Raw genomic sequence first — 24,063 nt, 5'->3', positions numbered from 1 at the left:
TCTAAAATGGTGACATTTAGTTTCCAGAATGGATGATGATTCAAAGATAACTGTGGGTGGTAACTCACAGTAATCAAGTGGTGATCTGAAAAACCGGAGGGGGAAATTCCTGTGGTGGGGAGAGATTGATAAAGGGTGAATTTACATCGATCCGTTGGAGCCGAGCTGAGGATGCCTGGTTATTTGTAACCTGACACCAGGTTAATCGATGGGTCATGGGGTTTTGTTAACACCAGAGATCATGGAATCTAAAATATCTTATTACATTAGTTGGTAATTTCGCCGGTCTGGGACGGGGTTCCTCCCATTCCTGTCCAGATTCGGTTGTGGAGTACAATTAAAATGACCCGCCATGATAACACACCTTTGTAAACACATTTCCCTCGTGTGAGACCCTAACCTGGTGTGGAAGCGTTGTCCGTCCGTCCTGTTTTGAAAGAGTATCAACATTCCATGATGTAAAATTAATGTTATTAGTGGTAAACTTGATGGAGGTTAAGTGTCCTGGGATTATATCCTGCAAGGAAAGATCTGATGGATGGAAAAGGGGGTTCAATAGAAAATCAACCCCAGCAGGACGGGGATTGGAATCTCTGAAAAAGTGATCGTTTTTATCATGGGGTTCCATTCTACACGGGATGATGGAGTGGTATGGGTCTCTTGTAAGAAAAGTACATCTTGTTTCCTTTGTCGTGTGAGGTTAACCACTTGAAGTTTACACAGCTGACTCGCTCCACCATTGATATTTAAACTACCAAAGATCATTGTTTGAGTTCATCTCTTGTTTTCACAATGTCCTTCTTTAACCTGGTACACTGAGGTTCAGTGAAGTGGTGCTGGCTCGGCCGGTGGATCATGTTCCTCTCCGTGTTGATAAACCCGTGAAGGTCAGGAAAATGATCTTTGATATCGATTTGTCTTTTACTGAAAGTGTGGTTCAGCATTTACAAAATTTGGGTTGTTGATACGTTTGATTGGTTTGTTGTGTTGAAATCCTCCATTTCATGAGATTCCCCTTCAGACATGTGGGAACCACAATCCGGGATACGAGACTGGTCGGAAATCTGATAAATGTGCTTCTATAAAATGCTGGAGGCATTTTTGAGGAAAAGTTGACAAACCATTTTTCTATCATAATTTGGGAATGCTGAGTCCATTTTTACTGTCGTTCACCCTCTCCTGTGACTCTAAATGCCTCAAAATGGCCAAAAACAAAATGGCTGCCAAATATGCTATTTTACTGTATTTTTTGCATTCCTCCCGAAATTGAACACAACGTTGAGTAGTCTCCTCATTCAAAATGCATCATGATGCACAAAGTTATACTCAAATATGCAAAATACTGTTATTAGTTTCTTAACATAGTTTCATGGTGTCCTCGTCCGGGAGCAGAGAGGGTTAACCCTGCATTGTTGTATTAAATTTTTTTAACGTTGATTTTGGTCGCCAAGGGTCTCTATTTTCAGAAACAGCTTGATGACATGTTGTCACACTTGAGCAATTTGAGATATTCAATATGGCCACCATTACCGATAAATGACCATAACTCCCTAACTATTCACCCGAGGAAGGATATTTTTGTCTCTATACCCATGTTTTAGGGGTCAAGCTATCCATTAGAACGAAGTATTATGTTAATATCGCATTACATAATGGTAATATCCAATTTCGCTGCCAAGATGGCCGCTGTCACACTAAAACTGGCATATCTCCTTTACTATTGACCCCAAATTAGTCATGAAGGTGTCTATCACTGGGTATTTTGGAGATACCTATCTGTATCAGATCAAAGTTCATATACTGATGATGTCATCAAGAAATCCAAGATGGCTGCCAGTTTACAAGCACTGGTATATCTTCTCTACTATTCAATCTTGGGGAAAATATGAAAAGGTAAATAACCACAGGTGTTATATTATAACAAATGTTCTTTAATTTTAAATCTGAATTCTCACACAGACTACCAAAAGCATATTATACAATTCATATTTAAGGATGGCGACCACTTCACCAAATAATTTACACTGTTGTACATTGTGTTGCCCATGTGCATCGCAAAGACATGCAATCAACTATGATGTCGGGTTACAGCAACCCTGATTATAGCAGGCGCAAAATATTGTGCATTTCATGTTTGCATAGTTGCAACTACAAGCACGTGAACTGAATGGAGTAGTAATGTGGCATCCACATTTTATTAGACGTAGTACCATCTCTGGGGCTAGTTCGACTTCATCAGGGAGGGTGACTGGTTGAAGGGACTTGTTTTGGTCATCCTTTACCCAACCATATTCCGTTGAGTCCAACTGGGGTGGATTCTGCGCTTCCAGTGACTGCCATACCAAAGCCTGATGGCGAGCTCTTTTAACATTTTCCTTGAATGCCTCAGTTGTTGGTGGCAAGGTACACAACTTCGGTGTTGATGACCCTTTGCCTGTTTTTGATAGCCATACCTTTAACCTTGTCTCTGACATTATACTACACTTTGTTTGTCCATAGCACGTGGAAATGAAGGAGGTAGCCTGTTGAATAACAGATTCCATAGAATGCCCTGGTGCACACAACAAGTTAAGTGAGTGCCCCGATCGAAGTTTTTTGAGTACAGTGGCCTTTCCAATTCCAAAATAGGAGGCAATGGTGTCACAGCCAGAAAGTGCATGTGCCGGGAGTTTTCCTTCGACTATCTCAGAATGCTTCTGCACAGTTTTGCCTATATCAACCATGTCTTCCTTTTCCACACGCCTCATGGTGTCTTCTTGGACTGTTTCACCACTGTTACTATCTGGTTGTGTGAGCAGCATGGCAAGGGAATGGGTGGATGACTTTCCGTTTGGAGACGATATGTCAGAATCAAAATTGTCTACAATAACCTGAACCAAGCTTGAACTTGAAGTTGATAGGCCTGGTAGTGAAGGTTCCATGGTTGTAGCTTTGGCAGCTGAATGTTTAAAATGCCGTACTTCATCGAAGGTACATGTAACACCATACTCTTGTAACACGTTGATGAGTTTTTTTGATCTCCTCATCTTGATGCCAAGAGTTATTTGCAAACTAGGAGGCTGGTTTTTCATCACCCCAGTTATCATTGAACCAATGAGAAGTGCAGGTAGTGCCCTATCTCAGTTAGGAGACAGCTTCCCTAAAAGTTTCATCAAAGTGTCACTCACAGTCTCTCTACATTCCTGTCGGTTAACCCAAGTATCATAACAATCTTTATCTCATGTTATTAGTTTGACCTCATGCCTGAAGACTTTGCACAGTTTGTTGATTGTTACATCAATGTCATCGTCCTCGTCTTGAACCAATCGCATACATTTTGAAGCTATAGATCGCAAGCTAACAATGTCTGCTAACCCTGGAGACTTTAAAACCACCAACTCATCTCCGAAGCATTCACATCGGTTTGGGACAATTAAACGACGTGTGAGCCTGTCACCCACAAATTCTTTGTATGTTTCATGCAACTCAACTGAATTTGGGAAGCCGGACAAGTCATTGATCATTACAACAAGTGATTCAAAAGCACGATCAATGTTAACTTGGTTATCAGACTTGGTTGCAGCTGAAGCCACATTTTTTTCTGACAAAAAGCTATTTCGGCAATCCACATGACACCTTGCATCAGCTCCGTGAAGGTCACTTTAAGCGCGATCTACCCTGTGCCGCACAACGTCTGATAACTCGTCTTGACGCCGTTTGCAGGCTTCAAGAATAGTTTGCTTGAGTGACTTCTTGCCACCTGCACCGCCTATTTCCCGACATCAATATGCTGGTCGCCAACGTTTTGGGTTTGTCGGATCTTCTTCAAACACACAAGTTTCACCACAAAACAAACAATGTTCTTTTGAAGATAAATCCTGGTAATGATGAACGTCTCCTGGTCTTTGGTGGAATGTAAGACGAAGCACTTTCTGGATTCTTCCTTTTGTGCCTTTCAACCTGGACGCTTGAAGTGTATGTTCAAGCACAGTTTCTGTGACATTTAAGTGTGCATTCAGGATTTTCACTAACTTTTTCTTCATGAAGTTCATGATACCTGTCCCTGTAGATTTCGCTATGCTTGATAAAGTTTTGAATTCTGACAGGACAAGTGTCTTTCAACGGTTCGGTCTTATTCTCACATCCAAATTTGGACACGAAAAAGCACTGTTCTTCATTCATTTTTTACTCGTCATACAGGCAGCACCTGAAAAGCAATAGTGAAGTATTCGTGCCCATCTATTACAAAATGATATCAACATAATACTTAGTTCTGATGGATAGCTTGATATGACCCCTGAAAGCTAGGTATAGAGACAAAAATCACATTCCTCGGGTGAATAGTTCGGGAGTTATGGTCATTTATAGGTAATGGCGGCCATCTTGGATGCTATCTTGAATTTCTCAAATTGCTCAAGGGTGACAACATGTCATCAAGCAGTTTCTGAAAATAGAGACCCTTGACTACCAAAATCAACAGTAAGAAACAACAGTACTCAACGTTCTGCCTAACAGAACTCAACTAACAGCAGTTCTGCCTCTGTCCACATTGAGGGGTATTCGTCCCGCTCCAGAATCCAGAATTTGCCGTATTCATGCTGCGAGAATCTTGCCTTCGCCTCATCATCATTCCACAAGTTGATAATTTCGTCCTGTAATTCGTGCTTCACATATCGAATGTCACATTTGAATGGGTTGATCACCCATGCTGGCACCGACAGTTCCAGCATGTCTCTGAAACGCTGCTCCATATCTCCAAGAATCTTCTCAAGGTGATTGCAATAAACGAGCAGCTCTTCATCAGAAACAGCAGTTTCCTTTGCCAACCGGGAAAGTGGTACATGTCTCTGCGGTCGAGGGTTTCCTTGTGCAAAGTCGCCTTGGTTACGAACGCGCCGATCACTTTCTTTGCTTTACTCAGCATCATATGGTCACCCTGGAGTTGTTTGTTGACATCATTCAGGAGAATGAATATGTCCGCGAGGTCAGCCACATCATGCTCAATCACAATCACTTTCTCCGATAACTCTGTATCAATTTCCGACAGAAACTCGACCACTGTCGAGAAGAGAGCATGGAAACGAGTCAAACAAGTGCCTTTGGACAACCATCGAACTTCGGTATGGAACAAGAGCCTCTCGAATGGTTCATCATTCTCCTGGCAAAGCTGACGAAACAGCCGATCACGCAGAGACGACACCTTGATTTTATTCACCGCTTTGATTACGATTTGGAATGATGTTTGAAATCTGGTGCTGAGAGCTTTTGCTGCAAGATGCTGGTGGTGCACGACACAGTGAATGGCGGACACAGACGGTACCTGGTTCTACAGAAGCGCAATAAAACCACGCTGGCGGTCAACCATCGCTGGTGCCCCGTCCGTCGCCCAAGCGAGAATGTTCCCCATCGGTATGTTCTTATCAGTAAAGTACTTCTCCAACGTTTGGAAGATGGAAGAACCCTTCGTATCGGTCTGGAGAGAGCGGGCAAACAGCAATTCTTCCACCATTTCCTGATCACGGATGAAGCAAACGTAGCAGAGTAACAGAGCTTAACTGTCACGCAAAGTGGACTCATCCAGCTGGATGGTGAAGTGCGTGCTTCTCAGCTCACAACACAGCTTATCTTCTGCATCTGATGACATTTCATCAATCCTCCTGACCACGGAATCATTGCTGAGCACAATCTATGAGATTACTGGATACGGATCCAAGCCCATAACAATTTTATCACTTCCCCAACAGCCGGTTTGATCAACTGTTCGCCCATTGAATACGGTTTTCCAGATCTGGCGATGAGCAATGACAGCTGATGTGACGCTTCCATTCCTTTATCCACGAGCTTTTGGCTGGCTTTGAACATTGTCGTTAACGTGGATCGCTTCTCAAATTTCTCTTTCAGCGATTGGAAATAGCTGACCTCTGCGCGAGCCTCATCACTGTGCTTTTTACTCAGGTGCTCGCTCAGTCTAGATGGTTTCATTGCTTCATTTCATTGCTTCATCCCATCATTATATAATTGTTTATGTGGAGGGACTGGGTTATAATTCCATAATTTCCGAGAATGGGCACTCAGTAGAGCGCATACCTTCACCAACGCAAAATTTTGCCCCCCCCCCCCAGAAACCGTTGATTGTGAGGGTATTTAATCCCATACCACATCTGCCATCTCATATGTATTATGATGGCTTGACCGGATAAGAATTCGGATAAGAATTGACTGTGTTATGACTAAAACCGCACATTTTGCAATGTCGTGACCCCCCCTGACCTTTGACTCCCAACCGTTAAAAGGGTTATTACGTCATTGTGTAATTTCACATATCACAAGATGGGGCATTGAATTCTGAACATTTCGGCATTAGTTGCATGCAAATTGGATGCAAATTGACCGCGCAATGGTAAAAAGACGATTTTGACCTTTTCATGACCTTGACATTGACCTTTGACCCAATCGCTCCCAAAATCGAATCAAATTCAATCTAATCAAAATCTAATCAACTTTTAAAAACCACAGTTTGCCATGGATGTTCGCTTTCCATCAACCATTCTTTTTTTCCAACTTCAGTTCCAACTCAACCCCCTCACCCCTCACTCTCACTCTCAAAGCAACCATCCCACTCTTCTCCCTCCAAGCCTCCCTCTCACCTCTCTCAAAAATTCCCCGCTCACTTTTCTCCCACCTTTCATCCCCCTCACTCATCCTTCTCAAAGTTGCCCCCCCCTCTCATCCACCAAGCTGCCTTCCTCCACTGCCCTCTCACCTCCATCTCTTCACTCCGCCTCCTCAAATCCTCAACTGCCTTCTTCCTTGTCTCTTGTCCCCCCTCTTCCCCAGCACCACAGAGCCTTTTCTCCTCCTCATTCGGTCCCCTCCCTCGCTATTCTGCAATACCCCACACTCTTTCAATAACCCTCCTTACCTCCCCCTCGTCCCTTGTCCTACCCTCCCCTCCCACTCCCCCTCCCCCTCCCCCTTCCCCTCCCCTCCCCTCCCCCTCCACCTCCTGCACCCAAAACCTCCTCCCCTACCTCTTCATTAAAAGTGTGGACCTCAAATATCCGGGGCCTTCGCTCAAACCTTTCAGATCTTTCCATACAGGTTGCCACTGACAAACCAGACATTATCTGCCTGACAGAAACTTTCCTCCCCCAAGACGTGTCTGACTCCCAAGTATCTCTCAAGGGTTACTCCCTCTTACGGTATGACAGACCTGAACCTCGTCCTGGTGGAGGTGTTGCTCTCTTCATCAAAGACTCTATTCCTCACTCTCCACGCACTGCTCTCACTCCCCCACACCCCCAGGAATACCTCTGGCTTCGGCTTCCCCTCCACTCCCACCTCATGTTTATATGTGTACTGTACCATCCACCGAACAGTGATGACTCCATCTACACCTCACTATCCGAAAACATGGACCATCTTCTATTTCTCATCCAAACTCTCTCTTCCTCTTATGTGGTGACTTCAATTGTCATCACGCCAGTTGGCTCGGTGTGGGTACCTCTCTCACCTGCCATGGCACCTCAGCAAAAGCTTTGTGTGACTCATTGGGACTGACTCAATCGGTCAACTTCCCGACCCAGATCTCAACCAATGGTACTCCATCTCTTCTGGATCTGATTTTGACAAATTTCCCTGACAATATCTGCTGCTCCTCCTTCGCTCCAATTGGTTCTTCTGACCACGTCCTTGTCAAAGTGGACATGTCTCTGGCTGTTATCAGAGAACACCTCACCGCCGTCGAGTCTGGCATTTCACTCAAGCCGACTGGCAGGGTCTCCGAGCAGCCATCAAACTTACAGACTGGTCTCCTATCACTACTTTCTCAAACATCAACTCATCCTGGGAATTCTTTCAAAGAAACTTGCTCTCCCTCATGCACAGATTTATCCCCTCTCGTGTTCAGTTGTCCTTCCCTTCCTCCCGCCCTTGGTTTACTGGAGCTTGTGGCAAGGCAGTTGTCCTGAAACAACTTGCCTTTGCCTCATGGAAAGCAAACCCAACTGAGGGCAATCTCAGTTCCTTCCACAAAGCTCGGAACAAGTGTGTATCTACCCTCAGGAGAGCCAGAAAACAACATCTTTCTCATCTCAAGTCTGAACTCTCAAACCTCTCTCCCTCCTCAAAATCCTGGTGGCGTTTAATCAAATCTGTTTCTGGTGTATGTTCCCCCTCCATCCCCTCCCTTACCTCAAATGGCCGCACTGCTGATTCCACACGTGATAAAGCTGAATGTCTAAACTCGGTGTTTGCAGCTAAATCTTGTGTCCCAAACCCATCACTATCTCTACCCACTTTACCCAGTCGCACCCAACTGTCCCTCGACTCTGTATCCTTTTCTCCTGACAAGGTGGAGAGCTTGCTTTCAAACCTCGAGTCAGATTCTGCAACCGGTCCAGGCGGCATCAGCCCACGTGTCCTCAAAGCCTGCTCTTCTGCTCTTGCTCACCCTCTCTCTGTTCTATTCACCCTCTCATTCGCCCAAGGTCATCTGCCATCTGCTTGGAAATCTGCTAACATCACTGCCCTGCATAAAAAGGTGCAAAAACAGATCCTGTAACTACAGACCAATCAGCCTTCTCCCAATCATCAGCAAGGTTATGGAATCCATCATCGCTTCAGACATGAAATCCTTCCTCTTCTCCAATGGCTTGATTTCCAATCATCAATTTGGTTTCAGACAAGGTCACTCTACCCTGGATATGCTGCTTCTGCTCTCCCATCAATGGATGGAGGTCCTCAATGCCAGACAGGAAATCCGAGCCGTATCCCTGGACATATCACGTGCTTTTAACACAGTCTGGCACCCTGCCCTACTCACCAAACTCTCTTCCCATGGTATTCAAGGCCATCTCCACTCATGGCTCGCAGACTTCCTCTCCTGTCGCAGTCAACGTGTGGCCCTAAATGGAGTTCTTTCATCCCCTCTTCCTGTGCAGGCTGGAGTTCCTCAAGGAAGCGTTCTGGGCCCTGTTCTTTTTCTGGTTTTCATCAATGATCTCTCGGACTCTCTGGAAAATCCTCTATTTCTCTTTGCCGACGACTCCACCCTCTGCCGTACCATCTCCAATCCCTCAGACCGGCAAGCAGCAGCTTCTTCGCTCACTGCAGATCTGGATAAAATCACAAACTGGTCCAACACGTGGAACATGTCTTTCAATCCAGACAAATCTCACACTCTCACTATGTCTCTTCGAAAGGACCGTTTAGAAAACCCCCCCATCCACTTTCTCAACAATCCTCTGGAAGAAGTCTTTTCTTTCAAGCTTCTGGGTCTCACTATCTGCCATGACCTTTCCTGGGAAAGTCACATTTCCAACCTCGCCTCAAAAGCCAGTCGCCGACTGGGAATCCTCCGTCGTGCTAAGTCCTTCCTCGGCCCTCTTGAGCTCCTGACCACTTACAAATCTTTTGTCCGTAGCCTGATGGAGTACTGCTCTCCCCTCTGGGCTGGTGCTCCTGCCTCCCACCTTTCTCGGCTTCACGCTGTCGAAACCAGGGCATTTAAGATCATCGGCATCTCCCGCAATGAAGCTGAGTCTTTGGGCCTCTCACTCAATCACCGCAGGTTGGTCGGTGGTCTTTCTGTCCAGCCTTGCTCCTCTCCTCTCCAGACTCCTCTCCAGCCTTGCCCCCCTGCTCTCTCTGCGATTTGTCCCCACCACATTTCCACAGGGCGCTCAAGGTCCGCCAAGTACCCCCTTCTGGTAAAACTACCAAAATCACGAATCACTGCTCATCTTCACTCTTTCATTCCTCTCTTTTCCCGCCTTTGGAATAAACTTCCTCACTCTATTCTTTCCCATTCTTCCCTCCAGGCTTTCAAAACAGCTGTTCACCACCACCTCTTATCTTCCCCCATCCAAATCCTCGATCTTTTCTAACCACGATAATCCACCCAAGCCCACTTCCTTCAATTCCCCTGCTTTCCTTCCTGAAAGTCCCTGTAATGTCCATCTTCTCTTCGCCATGTTCCCCGTCCCATCCCCATCCCTCTCCCTCCCACAGTTCACCTAATGTGTCTGTTCCCCACTGTTTTGTCCCTTCCACTCCCGCCCCTCTTGTCTCATGCCTCCTTGCTGTGAGTTGTGTGTTATCTCTCATACGAGCCTCGACCAAGGTATACAAAAAAAAAAAAAAATGGTCCTCAGATAATAACCAATCATCCCACCAAATTTGCTGCGATTCAGTTCAATACTTTTGGAGGTATGCGAATAACAAACAAACAAACAAACAAACAAACGCACATATTCACAAATAAATAAATAATACACAGCGATCAAAACATAACCTTCGCAACAAAGTTTGCGAAGGTAAAAATTGCTTTTGTGGAGGGATAGGGTTATAATCCCATCATTATATTATTGTTTATATGGAGGGATAGGGTTATAATCCCATCATTATATTATTGTTTATATGGAGGGATAGGGTTATAATCCCATCATTATATTATTGTTTATGTTGTGGGATAGGGTTATAATCCCATCATTATATTATTGTTTATATGGAGGGATAGGGTTATAATCCCATCATTATATTATTGTTTATGTGGAGGGATAGGGTTATAATCCCATCATTATATTATTGTTTATATGGAGGGATAGGGTTATAATCCCATCATTATATTATTGTTTATATGGAGGGATAGGGTTATAATCCCATCATTATATTATTGTTTATGTTGTGGGATAGGGTTATAATCCCATCATTATATTATTGTTTATGTGGAGGGATAGGGTTATAATCCCATCATTATATTATTGTTTATATGGAGGGAAAGGGTTATAATCCCATCATTATATTATTGTTTATGTTGTGGGATAGGGTTATAATCCCATCATTATATTATTGTTTATATGGAGGGATAGGGTTATAATCCCATCATTATATTATTGTTTATGTGGAGGGATAGGGTTATAATCCCATCATTATATTATTGTTTATGTGGAGGGATAGGGTTATAATCCCATCAATATATTATTGTTTATGTGGAGGGATAGGGTTATAATCCCATCATTATATTATTGTTTATGTGGAGGGACTGCGTTATAATCCCATCATTATATAATTGTTTCTGTAGAGGGACTGGGTTATAATCCCATAATTATATAATTGTTTATGTAGAAGGACTGGATTATAATCCCATAATTATATAATTGTTTATGTAGAAGGACTGGATTATAATCCCATCATTATATAATTGTTTATGTGGAGGGACTGCGTTATAATCCCATCATTATATAATTGTTTATGTGGAGGGATTGGATTATAATCCCATCATTATATAATGGTTTCTGTAGAGGGACTGAGTTATAATCCCATAATTATATAATTGTTTATGTAGAAGGACTGGATTATAATCCCATCATTATCTGGTGTTGATATAATTTATAAACATAATTATTGAAATGGTGAAAGTATTCCCAAGGTTCTCCATGTTGTTAACAGAATAATAATCTCAGGGTTTTTCTCTTTCCCTCCTTTCCCATCAGTTTGAGTGGGAATCCCATCGGTGATGAGGGACTGGAGGGGTTGATGGAGGGTCTGAAATCACAAACAAAGTTACGAACCCTTGGGTGAGTGGGAAGGGGATTTGGGGGGGGGGAAATAAAACATCGTGACGTCATAATGCCTGATCGTGTCCCTGACGTTCTCCAGGTGAACCTTGACCTCCATTATGAACCTTTGGTTGAACTTTGTAATTCACTTGTGTTCAGAGAGGGGAATGGAAGGGCCAGCTGGTTCTGTGTGGGGATCATTGGGGTGAATGAAGAGGGAATGAGGAACAATGATTGATACACCACTCGTGGAATGATAAACGGCTTTATATAAATCATTCTGAACATTCAACGTTTCATTCTCTTGTGGTGAAGGTTCGTCAATGCAAAAGGAACGAAGAATGTTCTCTGAGATCACGTGATCGATATGTTTGTGGACCTTGGTAAATGAGGGTTAAAGTGAAGAGTGAAGTTGTAACGTTGAAGAAGAAGAAGAAGAAAACATCAAGGTGAACCTGAACTCTCAACGTGACGTTTGTGGATCAGTTTGGGTCCAAACCCCGAATGATCCATTTACACCATTTAAACACCAACGTTGGACTCGTGGTGTCGAACTCAGGTGATCGTACCACGTGGTGCCGATGGTGCACCTTCAGAGAGTGGTGGGGGGGGGGCTGTTATGGGAGGATTTTGGGGGGAATTGATCTTTTTTTAAAAATGAGAAATCTTAGAATGAAGAGATCGTTTGGAGCTTCCTGTCTGTGTCACACCCTCAAGTTTTTTTGACAACCTGAACCATCCACCTGCGCCCAGGTATCACCATGAACATGTAAAACAAACAAAGGTGTGTCACCATGCTGCACAGGTAGAAAACACAGCGGACCTTGCGGTGATACATGTGGTTGCAGACTGAGTGCCTCAACAACAATAACCACAATATGTTTGATAAAGAAGAATCTGATGAAGATGAAGATCACGGATATAAATAAACATCATGATGGAGGGGATTCGTGTACAAACTGTGATTTCGTTTCCTCCACAAACACACACAGGGTTATACAAACCAAATAACACTAAACATTACTTACTATATATTATAGGTCATCAAAATAATAATAATAATAATAATAATAATAATAATAATAGTCATCGTGGTGTCGGAATTTTTCCACATTTTGTGGCCATGGAATGAAAAAAGGCAGAGGGGGTCGAAGGAGAGTGGAGGGGGCAGGGGGATTAGGGGTGGTGGGGGGGTTGTTGGGGGTAGGGGTGTGGAGGGTATTTTACATTGTTGTTTCCAATGTTTGATTGTTTATGATATTTCACGAGTGTTTGATGTTTTTATATTCGGTAATAATAGAGGATTGTTCACCTGTATGAACCGTCCATATGGAACACACACCTGGTTCGTTGGATCAAACAAGGAAATCAATCACTGATGTGGATTCCTGGATTACTCTCCCTCCCTCAATGATTGAAAGTGAATTTATCCAGTTTTCCACCTCATTCGCTTCTTCAACAAACATTCAAACTTCACACAATCAAACCAAGTCAGCAGAACGAACCTCGTCCACACAATTCTGTCCCCATTCCCCCCACCCCTCCCCTTTCCGTCCCCATTCCTCCCCCTCCCCGTTAATATAACTCGAACCTGTTCATTGAGCTGTTTTATTTATTTATTTCTCTTTTGTACAAACTTGTTCCCACGATCCAGGGGACGATGTCTCACGGAAATGGGGTTTGTACTATTATCGGTCACGTGACCTTAAAACCTGTTTATTTTCAGGTTATTTAATTATCTCTTAACGTGTAACAAAGATCCTTCTAATAGAACTAGTTTATCTAGAACTTTCTACTGATGTTTCTTTGTTTCACTCCTTGGACTTTTTATCTCTTCACAGGTTAAAGGAATGTAACCTCAGCACCAAGTCTGGGCCCATCCTGAGGGACCTGAAGAACATCAACAACTTGGAGAGTCTTGAGTGAGTCCTGAACTGTTGTTGAGATTTTTGTTCTTCTTCTTGTTCTGTTTCCCTGAACACGGATTAGTGAATTCCCATCACAGGTTTATAAATAAACTCCATGTTTAATTTCCTGTAAACTCCCTTTACCTCGTGCTCTGTTCGCGCGTTTTTGGAGTAGTGCGGCCTGTCGTTTACACCACTCTTTAATTTACCTTCACGAGTGTTTGTAATTTCACGATTCGAGTGTGTGAGTGATGCTGGGATTTAATTTACACTCTGAACACCATGAACACGTGATCGTTATAAGAGATGATGAGGGATACATAGATTTCCTCCCTCCTCGTTTTCCCGCCTTCCCGTCCCTCAGTTCCTGAAACCCTCCATGTTCGGTTCGTCCGTTTGGTCACGTGTTCACCATTTTGTGTGTGAATTGTTCCTCTGTAATAAGTGAACCCTTTGTGATCATCACTGGAAAGGGTCCGTGGTGTAGTGAGGTTGGTAGTGTGAACACAAGACAGAGGAAGGTCATCAGTGTTGAAGTAAAAATGGATGTTTTCGGACGGGATGAAAGAGATGATCGTACAGCTGATAGGAAGGTGAAGTGAAGCCGTTTATCGCTAGTTGTTGGTGGTTTTGGAACTTCCGGAAGAGTTGCAACGACCACAACATCATAATGACCGGAGAGGATGCTGCTGCCCACACCGAGACCGCCGAGAAGGTTCCGTGATGGAGGAAGGTGGATATTCTCCAAAACAAATGTTCAACTTTGATGAGACGGGTCTGTTTTGGAAGAGGACGTCATGTGGGAGGTACATTTCTCATGAGGAGAAGATCACATCTGGGGGGGTTAAAGGAGAAAAAGATCTCTTCACGCTGATGTTGGGAGGAGACGCTGAAGGTGATTGTACATTGAAACCGTTCATGGTTTACCATTCAGAAAATCCCAGGGATATGAAGGGATATGTTAAAAAAATGTCTGCCTGTCCATCGGTATTCAAATACCAAGGGCTGGATAACAGGTATTCCGTGTGTAACAGGATTAAGTGGAGCTCGACCAAATCACGACAGGGACGGGAAATGGCGGGACAGGAACTACTTTATTCCACTCTACATATCAATACACAAGGATGTAAATCCACCACAAAAAATAAAATGTTTTGTGAATATTTTATCTCCCAGTTTGTTACCGAGTTGAAGGAATATTGTGAGAAGGAGAATTTGAGTTTTATAATCCTCATCCTCCTCGATAATGTCCGAACTCATCCAACATCCATCCAGGACCAAACAGGGAGATTGTGTTTCTTCCACCCAACCACGACATCTCCAATTGAACCCACGGACCAGGGCGTGGTTGATACATTCAAGGTGTGTTATCTCCCGATAACATTTATAAACCTGGTGAAATCAACTGATAATAATCAGATGATTGTAAAGGAATTCTGGAAGGTCTTCACCATAAGGGATGTTCCATGTGATGTTGAGGAGTCATGGAGGGAAATCACCCAATCCTCCATGAATGGAGTATGGGGGAAAGTTTCCCCTCAATGTGTTCACGGCTTCAATGGTTTCAATGTGAATAATAATTTGTCCAAAGCACGACGTCACATCGTCAAAATGGCCAACACTGTTGGTTTTGATGAGGTGGACGAGTGTGATGTGGAGGACTTGCTGGACTCGTACCAGGAAGAGCTCTCAACATCACTATCTTCATCAAGGTCACGTGACACAGATGATCCCCCTCCTCTATAACACCTCCACCTCCTTCACCTCATCACTTCCACAAATAACACATCCACAGCAGCAGGTAATGTAGTGTTAACATCCCCTTTATTTAATTTTTCTGTTTTTAGTTATTTATGAAATACAACAGTACACAGTGGTGTTTACACAATGTTTCATTATTTATATCTTAAACATCACAATTTAAATAAAATAATCAACTGGAACAATAACAATGAGAACTGACACAGCACTCCCCCGAACCTTCACCTTTTACATGATTTATTTTGGGGAAATTCGTTTAAATTTACGTTTTTCATTTGCACGACTATCTTCAAGAACACAACGATGGAGTAAATCAAGAGGTTCCTCTAATTCGTTCAACATTTCCTGGAAACAAATCAAACACTTCCTGTATTCATATAATTATATAATTATAATTATAAATATGGTGAGGGTGATGTTGGAACATCGAGGTGTGTTAACCACCGTGGGAAGACAATTTAATGAACATGAGAAAACAATTTAACCACCATGGGAAAACAATATAACCGCCGTGGAAAAACAATTTAACCAACATGAGAAATCAATTTAACCAACATGGAAAAACAATTTAACCACCGTGGGAAAATGCTTTTACCACCGTGAGAAAACAATTTAACCACCGTGGGGAAACAATTTAACCACCGTGGGAAAAACCTTCTGAAGTCACTGGAATGTGTCGTTTTGATCATTCAACTATCCTCCAGAATAAAAGAGGGGTGAATGTCCAAAACGTCAGTTTGTCTTTTCTTCTCCCCTTTGGTGAACAAACCTCGAGTAACGTTCTGTTCATTCCGTTTTTCATTTTGATTATGACGTAATTTTGATAAATAAATCAAATGTATTCATCAATTTCCTTCAGCCTGGTGTGTTGGCGCAGTGGTTAGTGCAGCGGCTTGGGATCCAAAAGGTCCTGAGTTCAAGCCCCGTTGGGCCACTGAATTAATACACCAGGGGGTTGACTCAGCCTGTCATCCTTCCGAGGTTGGCGAAATGAGTACCAGTATACTGGGCCGGTGTATACCCCGGTTAAAATAGGTGTACCATATCCCTGTGTCGTAAGAGGCGACCAGGGTTGTGTCAGGAAGGGCATCCTGTGTAAAACATGTGCCAAATCACGATGCGGATCATCCGGATGATTCGCTGTGGCGACCCCTCACGGGAGCAGCCGAAAGAAGAAGAAGAAGTATTCATCAATTTCCTTCATTCACACTTTTATTTTATTACGAGCAGAATATTATTTTATTCTGTCAGGTTCGGTTCGATCTGTGACCTGCAACAGGTACCATGTAAACCTATACTAACCTGTTCCATGGTCGGGTTGTCGGCGACTAAACCGTCTCCCCCACCAGGTTTTCTGGTGAGGAGGGTGTTTGGATATGGACACCCAGCAGGATTAAAAACAAAACCTGTCAAAGGGCGGAGGAGCTCCTTGTGAGCCAACGGCCATCCATATTTAGTGCGCAACTGTGTCTGCGGACGTCCTCCTGCAGTTGGGTTACTTCTTATAAGGAGGTTGGTGGCAGGATTTGCACTCCGGCCACCGTAAAACGCTTCATTCCGCAAAAAGCAAAAACGCAAAAAAATCTGAAAACCCACTCCGTGGGAGTACCTCCTGTGCAGCTTCCCTTCGCAGGGCAGCTCACCGGATGACGGGATTGGGGCAAAGCCTTCGGGACCCCCAATCTTTGATAGGAGGGAAACCACGGGGTAACATCCCTGGGTCAGATTGCGGGAGAGTGTGTCGGAGTGGTGCTGAGGTGTCGTCCACCAGACGGCGGTCTCCTTGGGTTAACCTGAGGCGGTCCCTTCGGGTGGGTGCCTGGAATGTCCTATCCCTAAGAGAGGATGATCACCTGTCTCTGTTATCATCTGAGCTCAAGCGTTTGGACATCGGGATTGCAGCACTCTCTGAGGCTCGGAGACCGGATTGCGGCGAGATAATAGTGGGTGGTTACACCTCCTATTGGTCTGGTCGCTCTGATGGTTACCATACCCAAGGAGTTGCTGTAGCTGTGTCCAATAAGCTGACCCCAATGATAATTGAGGTAACACCGGTCAACGAGCGTATTATGAGATTAAGGATTCGTCACTCCTTAGGTGTCATTTCCCTGGTCTCTGTTTATGCTCCGACTGAGGCGAGTGATCTCACCGTGAAGGATGCATTCTACGCCACACTCGAGTCTGTGGTTGATCAGTGCCCCAGACGAGATACACTTCTAGTCTTGGGGGATTTCAATGCATCGACTGGAACTGATAGGGACGGTTATGAGGTGTGTGTTGGTCCCCATGGGTCAGGAACTATGAACCAGAATAGCACTAAGTTCCTTGACTTTGCAAGAAGTCATGGACTTAGGGTGGCTGGTTCATGGTTTCAGCGCCCACAAGCTCATCGCTGGACTTGGTATTCCAACGCTGGCGGTGTGGCAAAGGAGATTGACCATGTCCTCATTGACGGTCGTTGGAGGATGATCCAGAACTGCAGGGTCTACCGGAGTGGACAGCGAACAGGCTGAGTGGACACTTGGGGGGTCTGGGTGCTTTGGGGGGTCCTGAAGAGTTGTGGAGCGCCTTCAAGACCACCGTCCTTGATGTTGCCGGTGGATGCCTTGGAGCTCACCGCAGGGCAAAGAAGAATCTCAAGGGATTCTCTCAAGGGACACTGGATACCATTGACCAGAGTCGCAGGGCCAGGCTGAATGGCAGAGCTGAGCTGTTCAGGGAGCTGAGGCGTAAAACTGTACGTGCACTGAGGGTGGACAAGGAGGCCCATGTGCGAGGAATCTGTGAGGGGGTAGAGCATTACCTGTGGACAGGTGATTCTCGTCCCGCTTACAGGGGAATTCGCGCATTACGTTCATCCAAGCCCATCCCTCGGAGCACTATAGTTCGAGCAGAGAGTGGTAGGCTCTTGACAGAGGAGTCTGAAGTGAAGGCCCGCTGGGCCGGTTACTTTGAGCGGTTGTACCAGGCTGATCCCCCAACTGTCGAGTTGGACGTCAAGGGTGTTACAATCCCTGTTGCTGACCCTCGAATCAACTGTGGTCCACCTACGCTTGTGGAAACACGGGCTGCGGTGAACCAGTTGAAACGGGGCAAAGCTCCAGGGATCTGTGGCATCCATGCTGAACTTCTCAAGGCTGGTGGAAATGCTGCACTCGTGTCGTTGCATGCAGTTTTGTGCTCTGCCTGGAACACAGGCATCATCCCAACTGATTGGAAGAGGGGCCTTGTTGTCCCTCTCTGGAAAGGGAAGGGTGATCGCCAAGACTGCAACAACTACCGAGGGGTGACGCTGCTCTCAGTGCCGGGCAAGGTCTTTGCTCGGATAATTCTCGATAGGGTTCGCCACCATCTGCTTGAGCACCAGCGTCCAGAGCAGTCAGGCTTTACACCAAAGAGGTCAACGGTTGACCGTATCCTTGCACTTCGTGTCCTCACCGAACGCAGACGAGAGTTTCGGCAGGGGCTGCTTGCAGCCTATGTTGATCTCTGTAAAGCGTTCGATTCAGTGAATCGGGATGTCCTCTGGAGGATTCTTGGTCTTCGTGGGGTGCCACCAAAACTGATCGATCTGATGTCTGAACTCTACTCTGGTACTGAGAGTGCTGTGAAGTGTGGTGGTACCATCTCTGACTTATTTCCAGTTGTTACTGGAGTTCGTCAGGGATGTGTACTTGCCCTCACACTTTTCAGCACTTGTATGGAATGGATTCTAGGGAGGATGTCGGAGAGATCAAGTTGCGGTGCGTCATTTGGGAATGTCAAGATCTCGGACCTTGATTTTGCAGATGATGCAGTCATCTTTGCGGAGACTTTAGACATCCTCTTGGGGGCCCTCGAGGTGCTGAATGAGGAGTCGGAGCCGTTGGGATTACGGGTTTCTTGGGTCAAAACTAAGATCCAGGCTTTCAGTGACATCTTGGATGCTGCTGTCCTGTCTGTGTCTGTTTGTGGTGAGGATGTTGAGGTCGTGGAGAGATTCACTTACCTTGGCAGTGATATTCATGTCTCTGCGGGCTGCGAGTCAGAGGTCAATAGACGTCTGGGTCGGGCCTGGGGAGTCATGGATTCACTGGATCATGGGGTGTGGCGCTGCCGGTACCTGTGCGGGAGGACGAAAGTCCGAGTCTTCAGGTCCTTGGTACTTCCAGTCTTGCTCTATGGGTGCGAGACTTGGACTCTGACCAAGGATCTGAGACGGAGACTTAATTCCTTTGGTACCAGGTCTCTTCGGAGAATCCTTGGCTATCGCTGGTCGGATTTTGTGTCCAACGAGCGGTTGCTGAGAGAGACTCGGATGAGATTTGTTACCTGCATAGTCCGTGAGCGTCAGTTGCGGCTGTATGGACATGTGGCTCGTTTTCCTGACTCTGATCCTGCTCACCAGATTCTCTCAGCGAGGGAGTCTCATGAGTGGAGGAGGCCAGTGGGTCGACCACGTGCCTCATGGTTGCAACAGGTTGACCATCATCTCAAGGAGATGGGGATGGGCCTGGCATCTGCCTGGGGGATGCCCAGACGGAGGCCCCTGGAGTACCGGCGGAAAGTGGACGCAGCGACGTGCTGTTCTGGCACATGCTCCCATACCTGACCTGACCTTGAGCTGAGGAGAAGGTAGATGTGGGCGAGTACAAGCTTGGGCCGGACACTGGGTTGAAGGATCGCAATGTGGAACTCCAGGCCTGTCGTACATTGAAGTGACCACAGCAAGTTCACGATGTATTTGCAGAGCGGCAGTCGAGAGTGTGGCTGAGAACATTCCTCCACGCAGGCACCACACAACACCGACATTAAGACTTTGCTCAACCTTCTCCTCAGTGGGTTTTTTCTTTCTTTTCCCACATTGCTCCATCTTATCTCCTCAGGAAGGGACATAATCATGTGTTGAATGCTCAATCACCCAAATCTGGGTTCTCCCATCGTCCAATCTTTGTGTGGAAGTTCTTTCCAAACTTCATTTCGATGAAATCGTACATTGCTTCAAAGACTGCTTTCAACACTCCGAAACAAACAAAGCATCAATTAAACACCAATCAATAAACGTCATGGGCACATGTAGTTCTACAAGACTCACAAAGATTCTTATGGAAGCATTTAACTTGCATTATATTTCATATCAATATTTTAATCCCTTTCCTTGTTATTTCCCAAAACAACATGCTAAAATATACAGAAATCCCAGTTGTACGTATTCTCAAAACATCCATCTCATTTGCTATTTCCATCGACATTTTAATTCTCTGACATTTCTCCTTCTGTCCACTTCTCTCTCACCAAAACAGCAAACATGCTGCTATTTTTCCAACTCACATACACAAACCATCTATCACTTCCTCTGACCTTCTCAATAACGAATCCATTTTCCTTTATCAAAACAAATAAATCATTTTAAACAGTTGTTCAAAAATTGTCAAATCACTTGTCAAATCACTTGTCAAATATCATTTAAATTGCAGCTCAAACACTCTGTCTACACATACAGCTTCACCCTCCACAATCTTTATCCCAGTCTTGGAAAAGCATCTTAAACTTCAGACTAATAAACATCCAAACTCTCTTAAACAACTTTTTGGTCAAAACAATAAAATATTTCCTTTTAAAATCCATAAATGGAAAATTAAATCTTCAGCATCTATCGAATTAAATCATGAATTTACCTTGACTGAATCGATCAAAGGGTTACACTGGGTTGTTTGCCATTGCCTTCCCAGCACAAGTTCAGGTGACCTCAACATTCGCAGACGAATAAAACAATATTTCAACGTCCATCCGAGGGAATCATCTATTATCTGTGAATTGCCCCACGTGCTAAACATCATCAAATCATTAAAATCATTCCAAATCACGTTTCTACATTTAAATCACAAACAGTATATCCACATTCACAATTGTTATTTCACAATTTATTCAAAATCCCGATGGTTGTAAAATAAAACTTCAACACTTTTTCCTAAATGGACTTCACTTCAAACATTCAGTAGAGAGGGTGCACCACAAACACCAAGGAACAGGAAGTTCTCTCCACATCCGGTGGGAAGAAAAAGGAAAAAACTCTGACAGGCAAAACCCACAGTTTGCATTACTCTGTCATGGCTTCAACACATACACTAAACAACATTGCATCTCATAGACTCGCGTGTGATCACGTGACAAATACCAATCACATTTCTATCTCATCCTCTTGAATCTGCATATGAATCGAATTTCACACCTAAAGCAAAGGCTCGAACAAAGACTCAGTGTAAAGATAGGCCACCCCCCACAGATCGAGTGGAGGGGGGTCTCACACAGTGTAGTTTGCGACCTTCGCGTGGAAATACAACGCCAAGAATGTATAACATGCCATTTCAAACAGACCCACAGCTCAACTCAGCACGAGTTAAAATATCGTCAAAATCCCAACAGAACACGTTTCATTGCAGTGAATATTGGACTCGCACAAGTTTCATTTTTTTACTCTCAGGAACACATGCATCTCAATGCAAATCACCCACCATGCTCCCAGCCGGTTAATCGTCTTCTGCACTCTACAAAACGTTTCGTGCAAATCATTGCATTTACAAATCCGTAAAACCTCCACACAATATAATATAACAACCTCACTGCCAACAAACTTCCAGTGAGTTCAATGAACAAAAAGTAACTCTTAAAACTCTTACAAACAGGTAACTTATAATATTTATCGATTTTAACCCTTTCTCAGCGTCTCAGCCGTGTCCTCGGCCTCTCTCTCACAGCCGGTCCGTATCAATGCAAACATGTGGCATGTCGCTTCATCATGCCTATTTAATTACGCATCTGGCTCCTTGACGAGCCTCTTCTTGTCATCTGACTCCTCTTCTTCTCCAGCACTTTTCTAAAACAACTACAGTACTTATTGTTTACTTTAAAACGGACTCCCTCCGCCGGATCCTCTTCTTTCTCTCAATAAAATTATCTGACAATGAACTTTTCTTTGTTCGAAATGCGTTACCTGCTGAGAGCGCTCTCCCTTACCTTCGCTCAAGCACTTGTCGTTCCTCCAGGCACTGCCTCTGGCAGATAAAGCACCTCCAATCACGAGCACCGCACCAACGTCGCTTCGAATCCGAGTCATGGCACCAACTGATGTGGATTTTTTAAACCCACCTTGTTGTGATCGTTGTCCTCCTGAAGGATTCTAACTGGCCGATTGTGGAATCCTATTTGACTTCAGACAGAGTTTAACGTTTGTCCGATTTGATTATAAAATCCTACAAAAAAAACCCTATCGACACTGATAAAACTGATGTCCACACAAGTCCTTCCTTGTGGAACAATTTATTTCCTAATTATACACCATACACTTCTCACCCTTGTACAATGAACTTAAAAATCCCCATTTGTTTGCAATATTATTTGGTTCTATTTCATTTATTCTTACTTTAGTTAACAGTTAGACCAACCTGATTCAATTAACCTCTACATTACATCAGAGAGTTTTATTCTAACTTGGTACTTGGTCAGTTCCAAGGAGTACGAGCCACTGAGAAACTATACTTCCTCACGTGCTCGTACTTCAAACTTTTAGATTTCAAAGCATTTTATACTTCCATGAGAGAGAGAGGTTGGGGGATATTCACCCAGACTGTAGACGTGTCCTTTAGACAAAAAGCCACTTCGTACATTTTCTAAGCAAAGGTTCATTTATCAGCTCGGTCACTCTGCTCCAGAACAACACATTTCTTATCATTTAGGGCAAAAGTCTTTTGGCCAGAAATGACAGCCAAATCAACTTGCAGCATAAAAGTTACATTTCTGAAACTCCATTTGTTGCAATTTAAAATACATTAATATAAATTTTTCCCCCACAGTGGCTTGGTGGTTATTGTGTTGGATTGGTGGTTAGGGTGGTGGCTTTTGATCCTCGGGTCCTGAGTACAAGCCCCTCTCGTTGAATTGACACCAGAGGGGTTGACTCAGCCTGTCATCCTTCTGAGGTCGATGAAATGAGTTCCAGTGCAGCAACCAAATGACTCCACATGAACTGTAGGGGAATCAACGGATTTATTTATCTGGTATTGGTGTGGTGCAGGCATGATGGGCCGAATGGCCTCCTCGTGTGAAAAAATTTCCTTTTAATTCCTTGTAATAAAAAGGCTGAGGGGTGGAAGGGGATGAGGGGGGGTTAGGGGTGGCGGTGGTAGGGTATAGGAGGGGGGGTATTTTACATTGTTGTTTCCAATGTTTGATTGTTTTTGATATTTCACGAGTGTTTGATGTTATTATATTCGGTAATAATAGAGGATTGTTGAACTTATAACTGTTGTTGAACTTATAACTGTTGAACACACACGTGGTTAGTTATAAATAATTGAACTGGATCCCAACGGGAAAAAACGAAATGTAATTAATAATATTTATTAATATTTGTGATTGTGATGATAATAAATTCTCAGATATTTAAATATTGTTTCATTATTTCACTGAGTATCATCATTATGTCCATTTGGAAGAAATATCATCGTTTTGTATCATTATCAGTGGAATTATATAATATAGGGGTGATTAAAAAAAGTCTCGAAAAACATAATTGTACCCTCATGGGAAGATTACGTCATAGTTTGGTAGTGTGTACCTCGAGAAAGTGACACCCGGTCATGTCGAGTTCACAGGGTCCCCTTCGTGTATTTATGATAATTTAAGGAATTTCCACCAATGTGTGAACGGAATTTATAAAATGGACCATTGGGTCCCACACCAAGGGATGGGATGGGGAAAAGCTGGGGGTACAACCCCCCATGTAAAATATCCCTTCTTGTAGAATAGTTATTGTAACAGAAACACTGTTTGGACCGAGAACATGTGATGATCGATTGTGACGTAACCAAGGGGAG

At 44.1% G+C, this 24,063-nt stretch overlaps 2 protein-coding genes across 31 annotated transcripts in view; one reads left to right on the top strand and one right to left on the bottom strand.

Annotated features, from left to right (window-relative positions):
* LOC147033690 (NACHT, LRR and PYD domains-containing protein 12-like) overlaps nucleotides 1–24,063 on the bottom strand; it is a 1,146,930-nt gene that overhangs the window by 213,031 nt on the left and 909,836 nt on the right. The gene's annotated exons all lie outside the window — the stretch shown is intronic.
* LOC147033697 (NACHT, LRR and PYD domains-containing protein 12-like) overlaps nucleotides 1–24,063 on the top strand; it is a 517,878-nt gene that overhangs the window by 390,632 nt on the left and 103,183 nt on the right. For all 9 annotated transcript variants that reach the window (XM_085871815.1, XM_085871814.1, XM_085871813.1 and 6 more), the window contains 2 exons: nucleotides 11,475–11,558; nucleotides 13,382–13,462. In XM_085871815.1, coding sequence (XP_085727941.1) covers nucleotides 11,475–11,558; nucleotides 13,382–13,462 — 165 coding nt within the window. The remainder of the gene's footprint in view (nucleotides 1–11,474; nucleotides 11,559–13,381; nucleotides 13,463–24,063) is intronic.

Source organism: Eptatretus burgeri, chromosome 2 (assembly GCF_056783735.1).
Source record: "Eptatretus burgeri isolate ZD-2024b chromosome 2, Ebu_testis_v1, whole genome shotgun sequence".
Classification (NCBI taxonomy): domain Eukaryota; kingdom Metazoa; phylum Chordata; class Myxini; order Myxiniformes; family Myxinidae; genus Eptatretus; species Eptatretus burgeri.
The sequence above is the reverse complement of the archived record's forward strand: the minus strand, read 5'-3'. Positions and strand labels throughout refer to the sequence as shown.